This window comes from Pelodiscus sinensis, chromosome 6, assembly GCF_052426305.1.
Source record: "Pelodiscus sinensis isolate ZL-2025 chromosome 6, ASM5242630v1, whole genome shotgun sequence".
Taxonomy (NCBI): domain Eukaryota; kingdom Metazoa; phylum Chordata; order Testudines; family Trionychidae; genus Pelodiscus; species Pelodiscus sinensis.
The window spans coordinates 48,116,053-48,131,751 of NC_143057.1; the positions used below are offsets into that span (position 1 = coordinate 48,116,053).

Consider the following 15,699-nt stretch of genomic DNA (forward strand, 5'->3'; position numbering starts at 1 on the left):
TTTAGTCCCAAAGGCTGACATTCCCTCACCACCATGCTGTGAGCCAGGGGGAGGAAGGAACTCTTATTGCACTAAGACAAAGGTTCTTGAATGGAACCCCATAGTCAAGTAAAAGACCCTTCTTTACTTCCCTGATCACCCTAAACAGTGAAATGTCTTCCAGGATGAACACAGTCTGTGGAAATGAGTGGCCATTACTAACTTTCAATCTTCCCTGCAGTGCTCTCCCAAGTTACACCTGCACAGAGTACACTTTTTCAGGAAAGAAACCCCCTGCTCTCTGGCAGGAATGAGAATCGCTGCCCAGCTGCAACAGATTTCCCTGGGACACTACATCAAGAGTTTCCCCTGACCTTTCTTCTGCCCTAGGGTTTCCCCAGGCTGCCCTAGTGGTAAACTCCCGTATGTTATGTACACTTGTTCTGGACACTAGGGCTACATCTACACTGCAGGCTTTTTGCACAAGCCCCCACTCTGTTCTAAAATTTGATTTATCAATTTCATATGTGTTCATTTTTTTAATTGTATCCTTTGGTATATATGGTTGTGCCAATTTTCTTCCACATATTGATCTGAGGAAGTGGGTTTGGCCCACGAAAGCTCATCACCTAATAAACCATCTTGTTAGTCTTTACACAGTCCTGTCTTTTGTTTCAGCTACACCAGACTAACAAGGCTGCATCTCTATCAGCTTTCCCTGAGGCACTGCCCAAAAGCGGAGGGGGAAGGCCGGATCACATGACCTCCCGCGGCCTCTGCCCACCCCTGTAGGAGTCTCGGTTCCGGGGTCTTGGAGGGCAGGTTGGGCAATGCTGTCACGTGACCAGACTAAGCGGCTCTTCCTCGGACTTTCCGAGCTGCCGTTGATTGGAGGGTGACGTCAAGCGCGCTGCGCCGCGGTTCTTCTGACGTCTCTGGCGAGCGCCGGCTGGCCGCGAGCTGGGGGGGTGGGGAGGGGGGAGAGCAGGTGTCGTGCGGGGGGCGGGCTCTTCCCTGCACCGACTGGCGATGGCCGCGGAGCGGGAGCCGGGTGCAGCCGGCCAGGTAAGGGGGCGGCGCCGCAGTTTGTCCACAACCCGTTACATAACGGGGGGGGAGGGGCTGTACCGGGGTCAGGCGCCTCGCCCAGTCCCGAGGCTCTGACTGCACCATCGGGCGGTTCCCGAGTCACTTACACGCGACGCGCAGAAGCCGCCCCGGCCCTGCAGGGCAGGAACCGGTTGGGAACCTGCCCCGGCGCTGGGTTGCCCCTGCAGGCTCGGGCGCCCTGCGGCTCTGCCTTGGGGCGGGGGCCGTGTGTGTGCAAGCAGAGGCCACCTCTGCCGTGGCCCTGTCTGTGTCGGGCTCTGTGCTGGCCTTTGAGTCCAGTGGGCTTATTTTTTTAAGGGGCCATCAGCTTGAACTGATACTTTGGACTGAAGATAATATGTCACCTGTGGTTGCACTACCCCATCCGTATTCCTGAAGCTGACGGGGAGCGGGGTGGAAGGACAGCTTGTCTTTCTGTGTTTCTTCAGCTATTTTGATAGTCCTTTAGCCTTGATCTTACAATCAGGCCCACGCAGATGAGCTCCCAGCCTGTTGAGAGCCGTCTACAGGTGATGGGATCCACAGCCCTTTAGTGTGCCATAATTTCACTCTTTCCTTTAGCTTTCCCATGCAGACAAATCCTTACTGGTGTAAGTTGAGGTGTGCATATAAACCAATATAGATGTGCTGGCATAACCTATTCAGCTGTAAATAAATAGCTCTTTTCAATTTAGTGGATGTTGCTTGGGATTCGATTGCAGAATCATAGTTGAAATGAAAGCACTCAAGTGTGTATGTAACTTTACTCATGTAATCTGCTCTGGTAGTGCTTGTACCTGATTCTGCAACTGGGACCATGCAACTGTTGACTTCTGAGAGTCACTATATAGGGACCTGAGAGATCATTCCTGCAAAAATTTAAGTGTATGCATATGCCTATACAGAATAGAGACTTCTAAACGGTTTTCTCTGTTGCTTGTGTGAGGCTTTTATGCAATAACAAGGAAAAGATAACCTTTTATGATCAGAAATGTATATTCACACATAGGTGAGTCAGGAGCTCATGTATCTGAAACGTCTTAATCATTTTTAAAGATGGCATTTATTAATTACCTGCAGACAATTTAAAATTTATGTAAATATATTATCCACATCCATTCCAATTTAATTAGCTCAAATAGTCTCTTTTTCTTTCATCTGAGGAATTGAGTTGTAGCTCACAAAAGCTTATGCTAAATGCTACTTTACCCTAATAAATTTTACTTCAAATTTCCAGATGCACCGTTAACCATCAGAGGGTGCTCTTAGTCCAATAGGTGCATTGTGAACACTGACATTACTGTTGAAACATTTTTTATAAACAAGACACCATCTGCCCTTGCATGGATACAATAATTCATGAAGTTGAGTTTATGTTATTGCTTGCACAATGAAAACTAATAAAGGAAGTTTTCCCATAGTCTTAGTTATGAAGAAATATATAATCAGTTCTAAAATGCTTACTGCATGTATTAGAATGCATAGAATTATGACATACTTCTTTCTCTAAGCACAAATTGTGAAATGCCAGCAACAAGTAACATCAATAAATAAATTCTGGTTCTAACTTGGGAGCCTTCTTTACATTCAGAAGGCCTATTAAAGACAGCAGTAGACTGGTAAAGTAAGGATGTGAATGGCTAACCGGTTACCTGGTAAGCATCACTCTTAATGGGTAATGCTTACAGGGTAATGGTAAACTGCATGGGGGGATCTCTGCTGTCTCCCTGCCTGTGTGGATAGGCTGGGAGTCAGCAGCCTTGTGTGGGAAGGCAGTAGGAGGGGATTGGCTGGCTGCCACTTCCAGTCCAGCACAAGGCTGCTGACTCCTATCCTTTGAGCCTGTGTGGGCTGGGAACTGGTAGTCCAGAGTGTGGTCGGAAGCAGCTGGGCTGGATCAGCCCCTACTCATGATGCGGGGGGGGGGGGGGTGACTGTACCCTGGGTGGGACAAGGGGGTGCTGCTCCAACCTAGCAGGGGACGCCCTCCCCTACTGTCTGCCCCATTTTATCAGTTAACTGGTTAAACATTAAGTTTAGCCAATTAACTTTTTACATATCTTTAGTAATATAGAAAACCTCTAAAATTGGGCATGTCAGAATGAATATATTAGTGTGGTGACAATCTCATTAAAACGTATAGAATTTAGGGTTTGATCCACATTTAAAAAAAACAAAAAACATGCTTATCACCATAGTCACAATTGTATCTTTGGAGATGGCTTCTACAATAATACTAATTATCTGCTGAGATGATTATCCTGATTCAGTGATAAATTTGAAAATGAATATTCTAATTATTCATCTCATGTTAAGCAGGATCCCAGCATGTTAGTAATGGAGTGTGGTTTTGTGTATTTTCTGTTAAATGTAGGCATTTATTGGGAAATAATTTTGCAAATCAATGAAACCTTTGCTGTTTTGTGTTTTCCTTTTCACTTCTGAGAATTTTGTTCACAACTATGTTATTAGAACAAATAACTCTTTTTGTGACTATTTTGCTCTCATAGATGAGGTTGATTCCTCTCCTCCTGTCCTCCACTTATTTTTGGTTTAATCTCAAAGTGCATGTATCCAAAAACGTTTTGTTTCTCAGGGCTTCAAGTTCTCAGCAGATGTCAAACCGTTTGTCCCAAAATACACAACAGTAACTGTGCCATGGTCAGAACCCTCAGAAGCATGTGTCTTTCCAACTACATACTATCCATTTGTTCAGGAACCATCTGTCGATAAGTATGTATTTTTCTGAATTTCATATGGATAATTGTAATCTTCTAGTGCCTTTTCTTTGACTACTCTTCCAAAATGGAAGTAGGAATTGAAGAAGCACTTTAATTCTTCTAACTCTAGTAGCCCTTGTTGAATGGATGGATGATTTAGACCAAGAGTGGGCAATAATTTAAGTGGCCCTAGGCCACCCTAGAAGGGCTGAGGTCTCGGGTGGAAGGGCCAGGGCCAGGAAACTTCCTGTGCTCTTCCCTCCCACAGATCCTGATTAGCCTGGGGGTGGGGGTGTGCATAAAGTCTTGGGCCCCCCTGCATCTCCCCAGGTGCCTAGAGAGAACTGCCAGCTGTTTTGAACAGCTTGTGGTTCCCTCTAGGCACCATGTGCCCCTGGCAGTGGGAGGAGGCTTTGCACACTACCCTCAGGCCAAGCAGGGCCTGAGGGTGTGGGAGCCTGTGAAATCTCTTGCCCCCTGCCTCTGTCCTGCCTCCACCAACTCTGGGAGTGATCAGAAAGCGAAGTTTTGAACTGCTGGCAGTTCCCTCTGGTGCCACATGCCTCTGATAGGGGGAGGAGACTTCATACGCTCCCCTGTCCCCCAATCTCAATTGGCCTGGGGACAAGGGAACAGCAGGGTGGCCCCAGATGAGATCAACTGGCTTGGTGGGCTTGATCCGGCCCACAAAGGACATCATGCCCACCCCTAGTTTAGCCCAGTGTTTCTCAACTAGTGGTACGAGTACCCTTAGGGGTACTCAAGAGACATCTGGGGGGGTACATCAACACAATTGAAATTTGGAGAAAACTGAATTTTTGTTTTAAGTTTTACAGTGCTTTATTCTTTTTGTACTTTTTACACTGAAAAATGTCATCGCCCACCCGGCTACGATTAAGTTGTTTAAACAAATGTGTTGCAATGGTAGGGGAAAAAAAATGTGTGTCTGAAAACTGTAGATATGGGGGGGTGCTTATAGTTTTTTTTTTTTTAAAGGGGTACTTTATAAAAAAAAAAAAAGAGGTTGAGAAACACTGGTTTAGCCTATCTCTCTGAGTGATACAGATTTGGTATTTAGGTTGTTAATCCAAAGACCTGGTATTATGGTAGAGGAGGCCAAAGAGGAGCCATATCACTCTGCAGTGCCTAGTGTAGCAGATTCAAGAGTGGTCTTTGTCTCTGGAAGTAGACCTGGGGTAGAAGGATGACAAACTATGATGTGGATGGGAGAAACAGTGGGTATGTACTGACGGGGAAGGAGAACCCGTGATCGTGGGGTAGAGGGAACCTCCATAACTTGAGGATACTCCCTATTTTAAATGCCTTCTTTCTAAATATAAGGAATCTTCAGAATCCTTCCTTCCTCTTTCTCCTCCCCCCCCCCCCCGCCCCAAACAATCTTATTTTAAAATATAAAGCTAGTAAGAAAAAAATATATTTGCAAAAAAACAACCAAACTATTCTTAATGTAGCATTCTTCAAGACTCCCCATTGTAGATTAGGGATGTGAACGTTTAAAAAGTTAAGCAGTAAAGCTTGCCGTGTCCACAGCAGGCACAGTCCAGTGACCCTCCCCTCCAATTAACCAATTAAAAGGGGGATTTGGTAACTGGTTAAACAATATGTTTGACCAATTAAACCAGATTTAAATCTCTAATCTAGATTTTATTAAAACCAGAAATAAAAACCTATGATGTGTTTACATCTTCTGTATGTTTGCATAGGAAATAACTAACAATTCCACGGGTTCTGTTGGATAATCAGTAGATGTCCTAACTTTTTTGTTTGCTTCTTAGTAAGAATTCCTTCATTTGAGGCAGAACTGCATTGTCCTGTAACTCATTTACTCCTTAAGAACTCCCTGCACCCCAAAGATTGTGGGTTTTTTTAATACCTTAACAGAATTTTCCAACACGTGATCTCAGAATTGTTACAAAATTGTCTTTGTATTCAGCTTGTATTTTGCATTGTTGTGTTGTAACCTATTTAATGAGCTGAATGCAGTCTGATTTATGACCGAATATGACATCATTAAAGAAATAGTGAGAAGCCCCAATATTGTGATTAAGGTTGCATTGTTGGGGATTAAAATCAGAAAACAGAGCTAAGGATTGAGGCACTATTCTGCCTGTTTCTCCATATGAATTAGGATAGGCTTAAGTCAAAACAACTTTTATGACCAGAGAGAGAGAGCATTTCCTACTATTTGTTTGCATATCTGAAGTATTTGCTTATTTCAGAATTGAATAAATATATGAAAATAGGAAAACATCAAGCTGATAGACATTGGCCAAAGTAAACCAGTTTTAAAATGTAGTAGATAAATAGCTGTCTGTCTGTTCAAGGACTCCTAAAGAGTACAGATAGTCCCCAACTTACGAACGAGTTACATATCAAACACTTGGTCATAACTCGATCTGTTCGTAAGTCGGACCCCATTCATTTAAATGACTGCACTGTTTCTAAGCGCGGATCGCGTTCATAACTTGGGGACCGGCTTAATGGGAGGTTGGTCGTAAGGACGAATGGTCGTTAGTTGATGCGTTCGTAACTTGGGGACCACCTGTAAGTTCTAGGACCACCAAATTTGGTGTACAGCTTCCTCTTATCATAACTGAAAGCAAGGTTAGAGTTTGGCTGTACCAGAATGAGATTCTGTCTCTTTTCTGCATGGTTTGATGAGAAACAATCACAAGGCAGGTGAAAGGGGCTGGTTCTCTCCCCGGGGCAGCCTACATACTGAACCCCTCATCCTCAGCCTCACCACAGAGCAATGATTTAAATGAATATTTTATTTTCCAAAAAAACAAAAATTGAGTTAAGGACCTGAGCAACGCTGGGTAAAACTTGTAGTTGGATATACATAAGCTAACATCTGTTTGCTCAAATTGAGAGTTTCACTTTGTATCTGTAAAAGTAATTTCTGTGGAAAATGTGGGTCTTCAGTTTCAGAGGGCCGGTTAAAGTGGTTGGGACCTTACTGATATTAATGTAGAAAAATATATTCCTTATGAAACCTTCAGACATGTGAAATTTGCAGAAGCTATATTTAAGGCTTCCTTTAGCCACTAAGCACAACCCCAATATCTGCCATCTAATAACCTCGTATGGTATTATTAGGATGCATTCTGTCCCATTGATTACTGCATTATACTCCGGTTTCTAAACTGTATTTTAAAATAAAATTTCAGTACTTCATATTCCTTTCCTTGTAGCCAAGTGCATTCACGTATACTTTTTAGTTGTATTATACTTTCGAGCCTCTATCTGTGTTTAAGCTCCCACTTTATCACAAGGAAGTCTAGCAAAATAATAAAGAACTTGCTAGCAGGTGACGTTTGAATGGGGAAGTATAACTTTAAGTAAAGCAGAATAGTTTAAACAGACTATAGGCAGATTCAGTTTTAAAAAAATTAAACATTATGAAAGTTTAAATATAAAGGAGAGAAACATTAAATAAAATATTTTAATCATGTTGGAAGAAATAACTTGAAGTTTATGCTTAAAACAGTTATCTAGAAAGCAACGAGTAACTACTTAGTTGAATTTATGGAGAATGCTTGTCATACAACGTATTATGCCTCTTTAATATTGAACAAAATCTTCAGCTAAAGAATGGTGTATTTATTTAGGCAACAGATATGTGCGGAAGATGAGTCCTGGAATGGCGCTTCAGCTCTTTCTCAATATATATCTGGTAGCATTATGGGATATACTCCACTTGAGCAATGCTCTAGCTCGCTTTCATCTGATGCTGCACCAAAAATATACCCACTAGCCAGAACTCGGTATAATTGTAACAACTCTAAACAATACAGTCATTCCAGGATAGTTAGTGAATGTGGTGAACACACTTGCCCTATCAGACAAGAAACTATAAAGACTCCTAAGGTAAGTGAATACTTTCTTCTGTAAGCTTTAAAATTAATAATCACTACTTGTAGCAATAGCAAACAGCATTTAAAGAGAACCATGTTAACACTAATGTAGATTTAGATATTTTTTATAACTAGAAGATTTTTTTTCTTATAAAATTGAAGAGTAGTAGAAACTCTTATAATTCAAATATACATAATATTTTAAAATGGTGCATATTTTATTTGTCAAAATAATATACTGGCAGTCCCCGGGTTACATACAAGATAGGGACTGTAGGTTTGTTCTTAAGTTGAATCTGTATGTAAGTCGGAACTGGCGTCAGCCGCTGCTGAAACTGATCAGTTTCAACAGCGGCTGAATCTGGACGCCAGTTTGACTTACATACGGATTCAACTTAAGAAAGCCAGGCGTCCCCAAGTCAGCTGCTGCTGAAACTGATCAGCGGCTGATTCCAGGAAGCCCGGAGCAGAGCAACTCTGCCTCGGGCTTCCTGTAGTCAGCCCCTGGTCAGTTTCAGCAGCGGCTGACTTGGGGACGCCTGGGGCAGAGCAGCTGGGGTGCTGCTGGGTTGCTCCAGTAGCGCCGAGGAGCGGCTCTGCGGGACCAACCTGGCAGCGCCCCAGCTGCTTTACCCCAGGCGTAGGCAAGAAAAGCCTGGTCTGCTGGGGGGGCGGGGGAGGGGAGGCACTAGCTGCACCTCCTACCCCCAGCAGACCAGGGAGACGCGGGTGGCGGGACCGCCCGCGTCCTCCACGGCTTTGCTCCGTCTCCCTGGCCTGCTGACCAGGGAGACGGGGAGCAAAGCCTTGGAGCACGCCCACTGCGGGCATGCTCCAAGGCTTTGCTCCCCGTCTCCCTGGTCTGCTGGGGGGGGGCTTCCCCCCCAGCAGACCAGGGAGACGTGGAGCAGCTTTTCTCGTCCCGGAGGACGGGGGCAGCGGGACTGCAGCACATCTGGGCGTCCCGCCGCTCCAGTCCTCCAGGGCGAGAAAAGCCCCGTTCGTAACTGTGGATCCGACACAAGTCGGATCCGCGTAACTCGGGGACTGCCTGTAATATAATCATACCAGTTTGAATTATTTTGGTAATATATGTCAAAATACCTGTCAGGAAGTATGCCTAATAATACAGACTACCAAAAAAAATCAAGCATTAGAGAGTAAGGAATCTATTTGTGTATATTAAGAAATCCTATTAGACATACTAGTACAGAAGTTTGAGTAGTTCATACACAGAAACAGATTTCCTGCACCCCCCAGAAACAGTGCAAAGTCTTGTGGGAATCTGGGGTAAAGAAAAAGCTGAGGGAGAAGGAAGGAGCCTGGGAGTGAATGTGGAGGATTGTTGGGCTGTGGATGGGAGAAGTATGGAACAAAGGGATTTTTTGGGGAGGTGGTGGAGAGTCTTAGAGATGCTAACCCATGGCTCTTCCATTTAGTTAGGTATATCTGTCTCTGCTCTCATGAGGTTCTGCATCCCCACTCCCATTAAGCCTCTGATTCAGTGTGTTGGCATCCCACTAGCTCCTGTGCCTCTGCCCTGACACTAGCCCTTCTGAACCCCAGTCTGCATGATCTCCTCTCTCACTTCACAGCAGCCCTTTGTTCTGGGCTATGTTTGTACCCCTCCTGTGCCTCCTCACCAGACCCCTTGTGAATAAGGCAGCCACTGCCTCCTCTGTTCTGGCCCAACTGCCCTTTCTTCATACCCTAGACTTTATGGTTTCCAGTAGGTCTAAACTTAGCCATATAGTCTTGTATCTAATTGCAAAAAAACCAGTTACTTAAATGAGACATTTTAACTGAGACAAATGCAAAGTACAATGAAATAAAGTTCTAAAAAATGAAAGCATAGTACAACATGCTAGTCTTATACCTACATCAAGGCATTGCTTGAAATTCATATTTCTGTCATGGCAGAGATATTTTTGAAGCCAGGCACAGGTGCTAATATGTGACTTACTTAAAAACACATGCAGTAGAAATTAAACTTGTTTGTTATTCAGTAGTTTCTAGTCTAGTGTGACTATGTTTCTGAACCTACAAGTGCCAAATCATCAGGTATGGGGAGAATTCTTCAGGTGACTCCCTATTTGATTTTGTTTAGTTGACCAGCTTCCAGGCTCTCTTGATGCAGACTTAAGAGCCTTGTGATCCTGGGGCCATAGGTGGGAGATTAAATTACCATATCCATAAAAAGTCTTTTGTTAGCACTTTTGCTGACCAAATATTTCCACCCCATAGGAGTCAGGTTCCTATTGTGGCCTGGACAGTACTCCTGATTGACAAGGAGCTGAGCCATTCACACTGCCACTTGCTGAGGGAAAACTTTTGTCTGGAGGAGGAGCTTTATGAAGCACCTGTGGAGAAAAAATTGTGTCCTTCAATTGGCAATGTAGACAAAGACTTCAGTGTGCATTACCAGTCCAACTGATTAGAAACAAGTGGCCTAACTTGGCTTTGTTCTCCAAACTGAGACATGCAAAAACTATTTAAGCACAAATAACACAATGTAAATCAGATTTAATAGTTGATGTTCCTCTGATTTTTATTGGTCATCAAAATCAGTTGGTTATTGTGTACTAATTTAAAGTTAAAAATCTTAAGGTTATTTACTTAAATGTAACTTAAGTTATGGTAATGCAAATATGGTGATCTGACAAAGTGTAACTAAAATACCTTCTGGAAGGCTTTGATTTAACTTTTCAGTTCATTGTTTCCTACAGAGGAGATCAAAAGGTGATGAGCAGAAATTGGGCAATAAAAGACTTGATGGAAGTGACTCATTAGACAGAAGAACAAGTAGAAGTTCACTTCATACCTCTGTGTACGGCCGAGATACTTTGAAACCAGGTACAGGTCCTAACATGTGACTGACTTAAAACATAGGCAGTAGAGATTGAAATTGTTTACTATTCAGTAGTTTCTAGTCAAGTGTTACTTCGTTTCTGAATGTAGAGATGCCAAGCCAAGAAGTATGGGGAGAATACTTCTTTGGTGACTCCCTTATTGAGAGAGGACCATGAATAACCTTATTTGCTGATTCCACAGCATAAAGTAGATTTATATGAAGAAATTCCTTGGAAAGCAACTAAATTTAAAATTACTCCTAGATTCACTGTTAAATTACTCTTTCTGCATCTTTATTATAATGACCTAAAACTTTTTTATGACAATCAGTATGCTTAGATATCATGACAGCTGGGGTGACATAAAACTCTAGGTATAACTTAGCGATTATAAAAAGATAGTTGGCTTCTTTGACTTTATGTGTTTTAATTAGACAGGTCTAATAACGCTGTGAACAGGAAATCAAAACCGATTCCAAAAAACGAGTCTCTTCCAAAACCTGCCTTTGAAGTTACCCTTTCGGATTTCCCTAAGTTGCAGAGTTTGGAAAACAATGATATATTGGACATACACAAACATAAACGGGGACCGTTATGCTCAGCTGAAGGCAGTACTGCATTCTTGAGACAACGAGTGAGAACGCAGACTTCTGCTTTGGTGACTACAGAGGTTAGCTAATGTTTACATTTTGGAGCCTCGTAGAGTGTTTCAAAAAAATGATTGGTTTGATGAATCACTAAACAACTTGTATCACTAGTAGGATGATGATATAATAAATAGTTTGTAGAGGAAAAAGAGAAAAGATAGTCACTCTATTGAAATAGGAGAAAATTGCTCAAGAATAAGAATTTAAATGATTATGCACACTATTTTAAAATTCTGCCAAAATAACAATATCATTCCAGTTTAAATTATTTTGGTAATTTATTTCAAAATACATGTTAACAGGTATATCAACAATACCCACAAAACAAAAGAAAATATTCCCAAGGAGTAGAGTTACTGAAATCTCTACAACAATTCAGTTCTAGTGGGGAGTGGCGGATACAGGAATGAGCTGTGGATGGGGAAAACAGGCATCTCCATGACCACCACTCTGAACCCCAGCTCTGGGGCACCCTCAGATCCCAGACACCCTCATCCTTCGCTCAGCAGTGGGGCACCTCCAGAGCCCAGACGATCAGCATACCCCTTCCCCAGCCACAGGGCTCCTTCAGCCCAGACATCTGCACCTTCAGAGCCTTCACTTTCCCTAGTTTCTTCATTGTCTTGTTGGGAGATGTGACGTGGTGAAGTGTGGCCCTACCCTTTCTCGCCCTTTTCTGGAGCTGGGTCTCATGGGCTCTCTCCCATCCCCTGGAGAATGAAGATCAACCTGGCAACCTCTATTTCAGCTGGGCCACTGCACAACTCACAGTGAGCAGAGTTCTACAGTTCCAGCAGCCCATAAAGGCACAGAATTCCCCCATGACTATACTAGAACAGCTAGTATCTAGCCTATTGTACAGTTGATTACTGCTGAATAGAAATCCTGATATTAACAACTTCTGGATAATGGCAGCACATTGCTGGGAACCAATTTCAGGTCATTAACATTAGTGTTAATGGGATTTGGCTGTTATCAGTGATGTCCTGCTTATTAGCAGCTTTTTTGGAATAAAGGCAAAAGGAGGCTTGCTAGGCTGCAGCCCCAGAAGGAAGCAGCCTGGCAAACCTGCCTGCAAACAGGGTCTAACTACACAGGACATAAGAGACTGTGGGCTGGGAACAGAGGAGGTGAGGCTGTGGACAGAGCAATAGCAGATAAAGATGTCTACAGCCTGAATCTGCACAGTACATCTCTGTGCTCTCCAGGCTGTGCCCTGCTGGGGGACTATGCATAAGAAAGGAAGAGCTGGGAGAGGAACTCTGAGCCCTGGAGTGAGACTGCTTAGACTTATTAGCCACTAATGAATAACTGCATCTCAGGTACTAGCAAAAAGTTGCTAATAAGTTGAATTTTTTGTAGACCGATATTTTTTCCCACATGCAGCAAAACATCATGTGAATCTCTCAACTGTGAGCCTACATGCTTCATTAATGTATCCCCTCTGTGTTCCCTTCATCCATTTTTCATGTGTGTGTGGGGGAGAGATGGGGAAATAAGTCATCAAAAACTACCTTTTTGCATAATGTTGCCTGTGAATTAATGACTGAAATGTATCTGGTTCAGCCAATCATTAATTCCCAGGAAATCCTCAGCACCTCATTCTTTATTGCTAAATTAAGGTAAGTCTGTTCTGATTTGCATTTTGTACACGTACTAGCTGGAATCTGAGACAGCTGTCATGTCTGCTGGTTGGGAAGGTCTTCTGCACAGGAGGCATTCTTAGTGTATCATTTTTAACCCCTTTTAAGATTTGAATCTCGGTATAATTGCATAGCATAATTGGGCACAATGATTCTGTTCCAGATGATTCTAAAAAGTTATGTACATTGGGAGTTTTCTGTTTCTGTATTTAAGAATACAAAATAATGCGGTGGTGTTTTTCAGGATGAAGCGTTAGTGGAAGACAAAGCAATATCAAAAATTTATGCAGAAGTAGTTTCAGAATCCTCTTCACTTGATACTAGAGGTAAGTGTTGGAGAAACCCTAAAATATCAATCACCTATTGCAGGAGTGGGCAAGATATGGTTGGGGAGCCACATCTGGCCTGCCAAACCATTTCATTAGGCATGCCCTGCTGCACCTCCCAGGCCAGCCGTAAGTGGGGGAGGGTGCAAAGTCTCCTCCCCTCACCAGGGGCACACATTCAAACCACTGCATGTCCCTCTAGGTGCCATGCATCCATTTGGCCCCTGGGTGTGGGGGTGCACATGAAGTTTCCTCCCCCTGCCAGGGGTGTGCAGGACCAGAGCTGTTCAAAATGGCTGGTGGTTCCCTCTGGGCGCTCCATACCCCTGGCATGGCAGAGGTGGGGGCTGAGAGATTTCGCATGCTCCCCTAGCCTATGGGGGAGCATGGATGGTGCCTGCCCCACCCTTTTTGGGAGCAGGATCAGCCCAGGAACCACTACCAAAATTGGTGAAGTGACCCCTCTACAAAAATTATTGCCCACCTCTGACCTATTGGGTTTGACTTGTTTCTGGTTCTCCTTAATAGAAAAGTTAGTGCTGCTGAGTGCTTCTTGAGAATAAAATAAATGTATACATATAAAAATAAAAACCTACAGTATGAAAACTATCCAGTGAGAGAGAATGAGGCAAACGTGAAAGATTCCTTCTTCACTGCAATATTCGAGTGCTTCTAGAGGACAAATAGTTGTTTTAATTGCTATGTAAATATTTTGACTTCTACAAACTATTTCCAAAATATATGTAAATCATGGATTTCTAATGCAGAGGAGTTCTTAGTTTGTAAGAGCTTGCTAGTTTTAATTTTTTAAATTTATTTGTTAAAAGCAAAAATGGCATAAGGAAAATTGTTCAAAGCAAACCACTTTTTAATATATTAATTATTTTAGGTCTTAGGTTTCCTCAGATTTATGTATTAGCTTATCTCAAGGAGTTACCAATATTGTATATTAATGGATCATTTTTATATGGTTCAGAACTATATCCATTTGTATTCTAACAGATAAAGGTGCTCTGTCAGTTGAGGTAACCACAAATGTTTTAACTGGTGTATATAGAATTCACAAGCTAATTATCCCATTCTATGGTTTTGTGGACATCTAGAGAGTAGTGGTGATGTATTGATTCTTTTGCAGGTGTGTGGTGTGTGTGTGTGGGGTTGTGTTTTTGTTTTTGTTTGTTTTTTTTGTATTTTGTTTAAGACATGATCAGATACTTCGCAACCTGAAGTTTAGTGATCTTTGTCTTCTGATGTTAAGGGTACTCCTTAAGAGGAATACAGTAAAACTCCGATGGTCCGGCATTTGATGGTCCAGCACTCCTGATGGTCCGGTACCATCAGGAACCCGGAAGTGCTCTGGGCAGCCGGACCATTGGAGCTGCTCTGCCCCCAGCTTCCCAGATTCAGCCACTGCTAAAACTGACCAGCGGCTAAATTGGGGAAGCCGGGGGCAGAGCAGCTGGAGTGCCGCCGGGTAGGTCCCGTAGCACTGCCCCTTGGGGCTGCGGGACCAACCCGGCAGCACCCCAGCTGTTCCAGATTCAGTCGCTGCTGAAACTGACCAGTGGCTGACTCCAGGAAGCCCGAGGCAGAGCTGCTGTGCCCCGGCTTCCTGGAATCAGCCGCTGGTCAGTTTCAGCAGCAGCTGACTTGGGTGCACCTGGGACAAAGCAACTGGGATGCTGCCGGGTTGGTCCCGCAGCCCCGAGGTGCGGCGCTGCGGGGACCAACCCGGCAGAGCCGGACTATCGGAAGGGGGGGCTATGAGGGGTCTGGGGTGGCATCCCCTCCACCTCCCGCATGGCCCCCCCTTCCGATAGTCCGGCATATCTGATAACCCGGCACCCGCTGGGTCCTAAAGGTGCCAGATTATCGGATGTTTACTGTACTTAGCTTTTTATTTTAAAAAATAGCAAATTACAAGTACCCTTAACAGCATTTAGTAAATCTTGGTAAGCAAACTTGTTTTGAGTAGTTGACTACTTAGTTGTTAGTCGCTGTCTTCTTTCAGAAGCTAATTAAGTGATCATCATTACAGTTATGTTTCTTGGGGCTTTGCAGATAAAGTGGAACCAATTCAGACTTCACTATTTCTATTGCTGCAGAGCAGTTTCTCCAGCAGATAAATGCAAGGTCTTTACTGCTTGAGTTTGGGGGACAGTTTCTCTTTCTCTGAGGTGGCAGCAGTGTTGCGAACAATTTTTGTCATGACCTGTGTCATATGCTGGCTGAAAGCCAGGATGAAAGAACTTGCTCATTTTATTGGCAGAGGTCACGTGAGCCTACTTTAGGAATTATAGACTGGTGGTTTCTGCTGAAAGCCACTACTAGCAATATCATACAGTATTTTGGCAAGACAGCTCTGAACACATGGCTTTAGATCTCCTTGATGCATGTCAGTGTTGATATTAGCTCTGTCTCTGTATTTAAATCTAAAGTGTTGATGTCTTGTGTCTGAACTCCAGCAGTAGTAGTAGGAATTGCTCTTTGGTAACCTTCTTCTTACCATCTATGTTGTCACTCCTATATTTAATATGTAAGTGTTGAACCTTAGGTAGGCTGTTGAAG

The 15,699-nt window shown here is 43.3% G+C and overlaps 1 protein-coding gene across 1 annotated transcript in view; it reads left to right on the forward strand.

The window, feature by feature from the left end:
* Positions 1-894: 894 nt before the first annotated feature.
* The window catches only part of SECISBP2 (SECIS binding protein 2), a 44,984-nt gene continuing 30,179 nt past the window's right edge, over positions 895-15,699 (forward strand). Inside the window, 6 exon segments of the mRNA XM_075931874.2 lie at positions 895-1,044; positions 3,665-3,801; positions 7,421-7,679; positions 10,393-10,519; positions 10,950-11,185; positions 13,050-13,131. Coding sequence (XP_075787989.2) covers positions 1,009-1,044; positions 3,665-3,801; positions 7,421-7,679; positions 10,393-10,519; positions 10,950-11,185; positions 13,050-13,131 — 877 coding nt within the window. The 5' untranslated portion in view covers positions 895-1,008.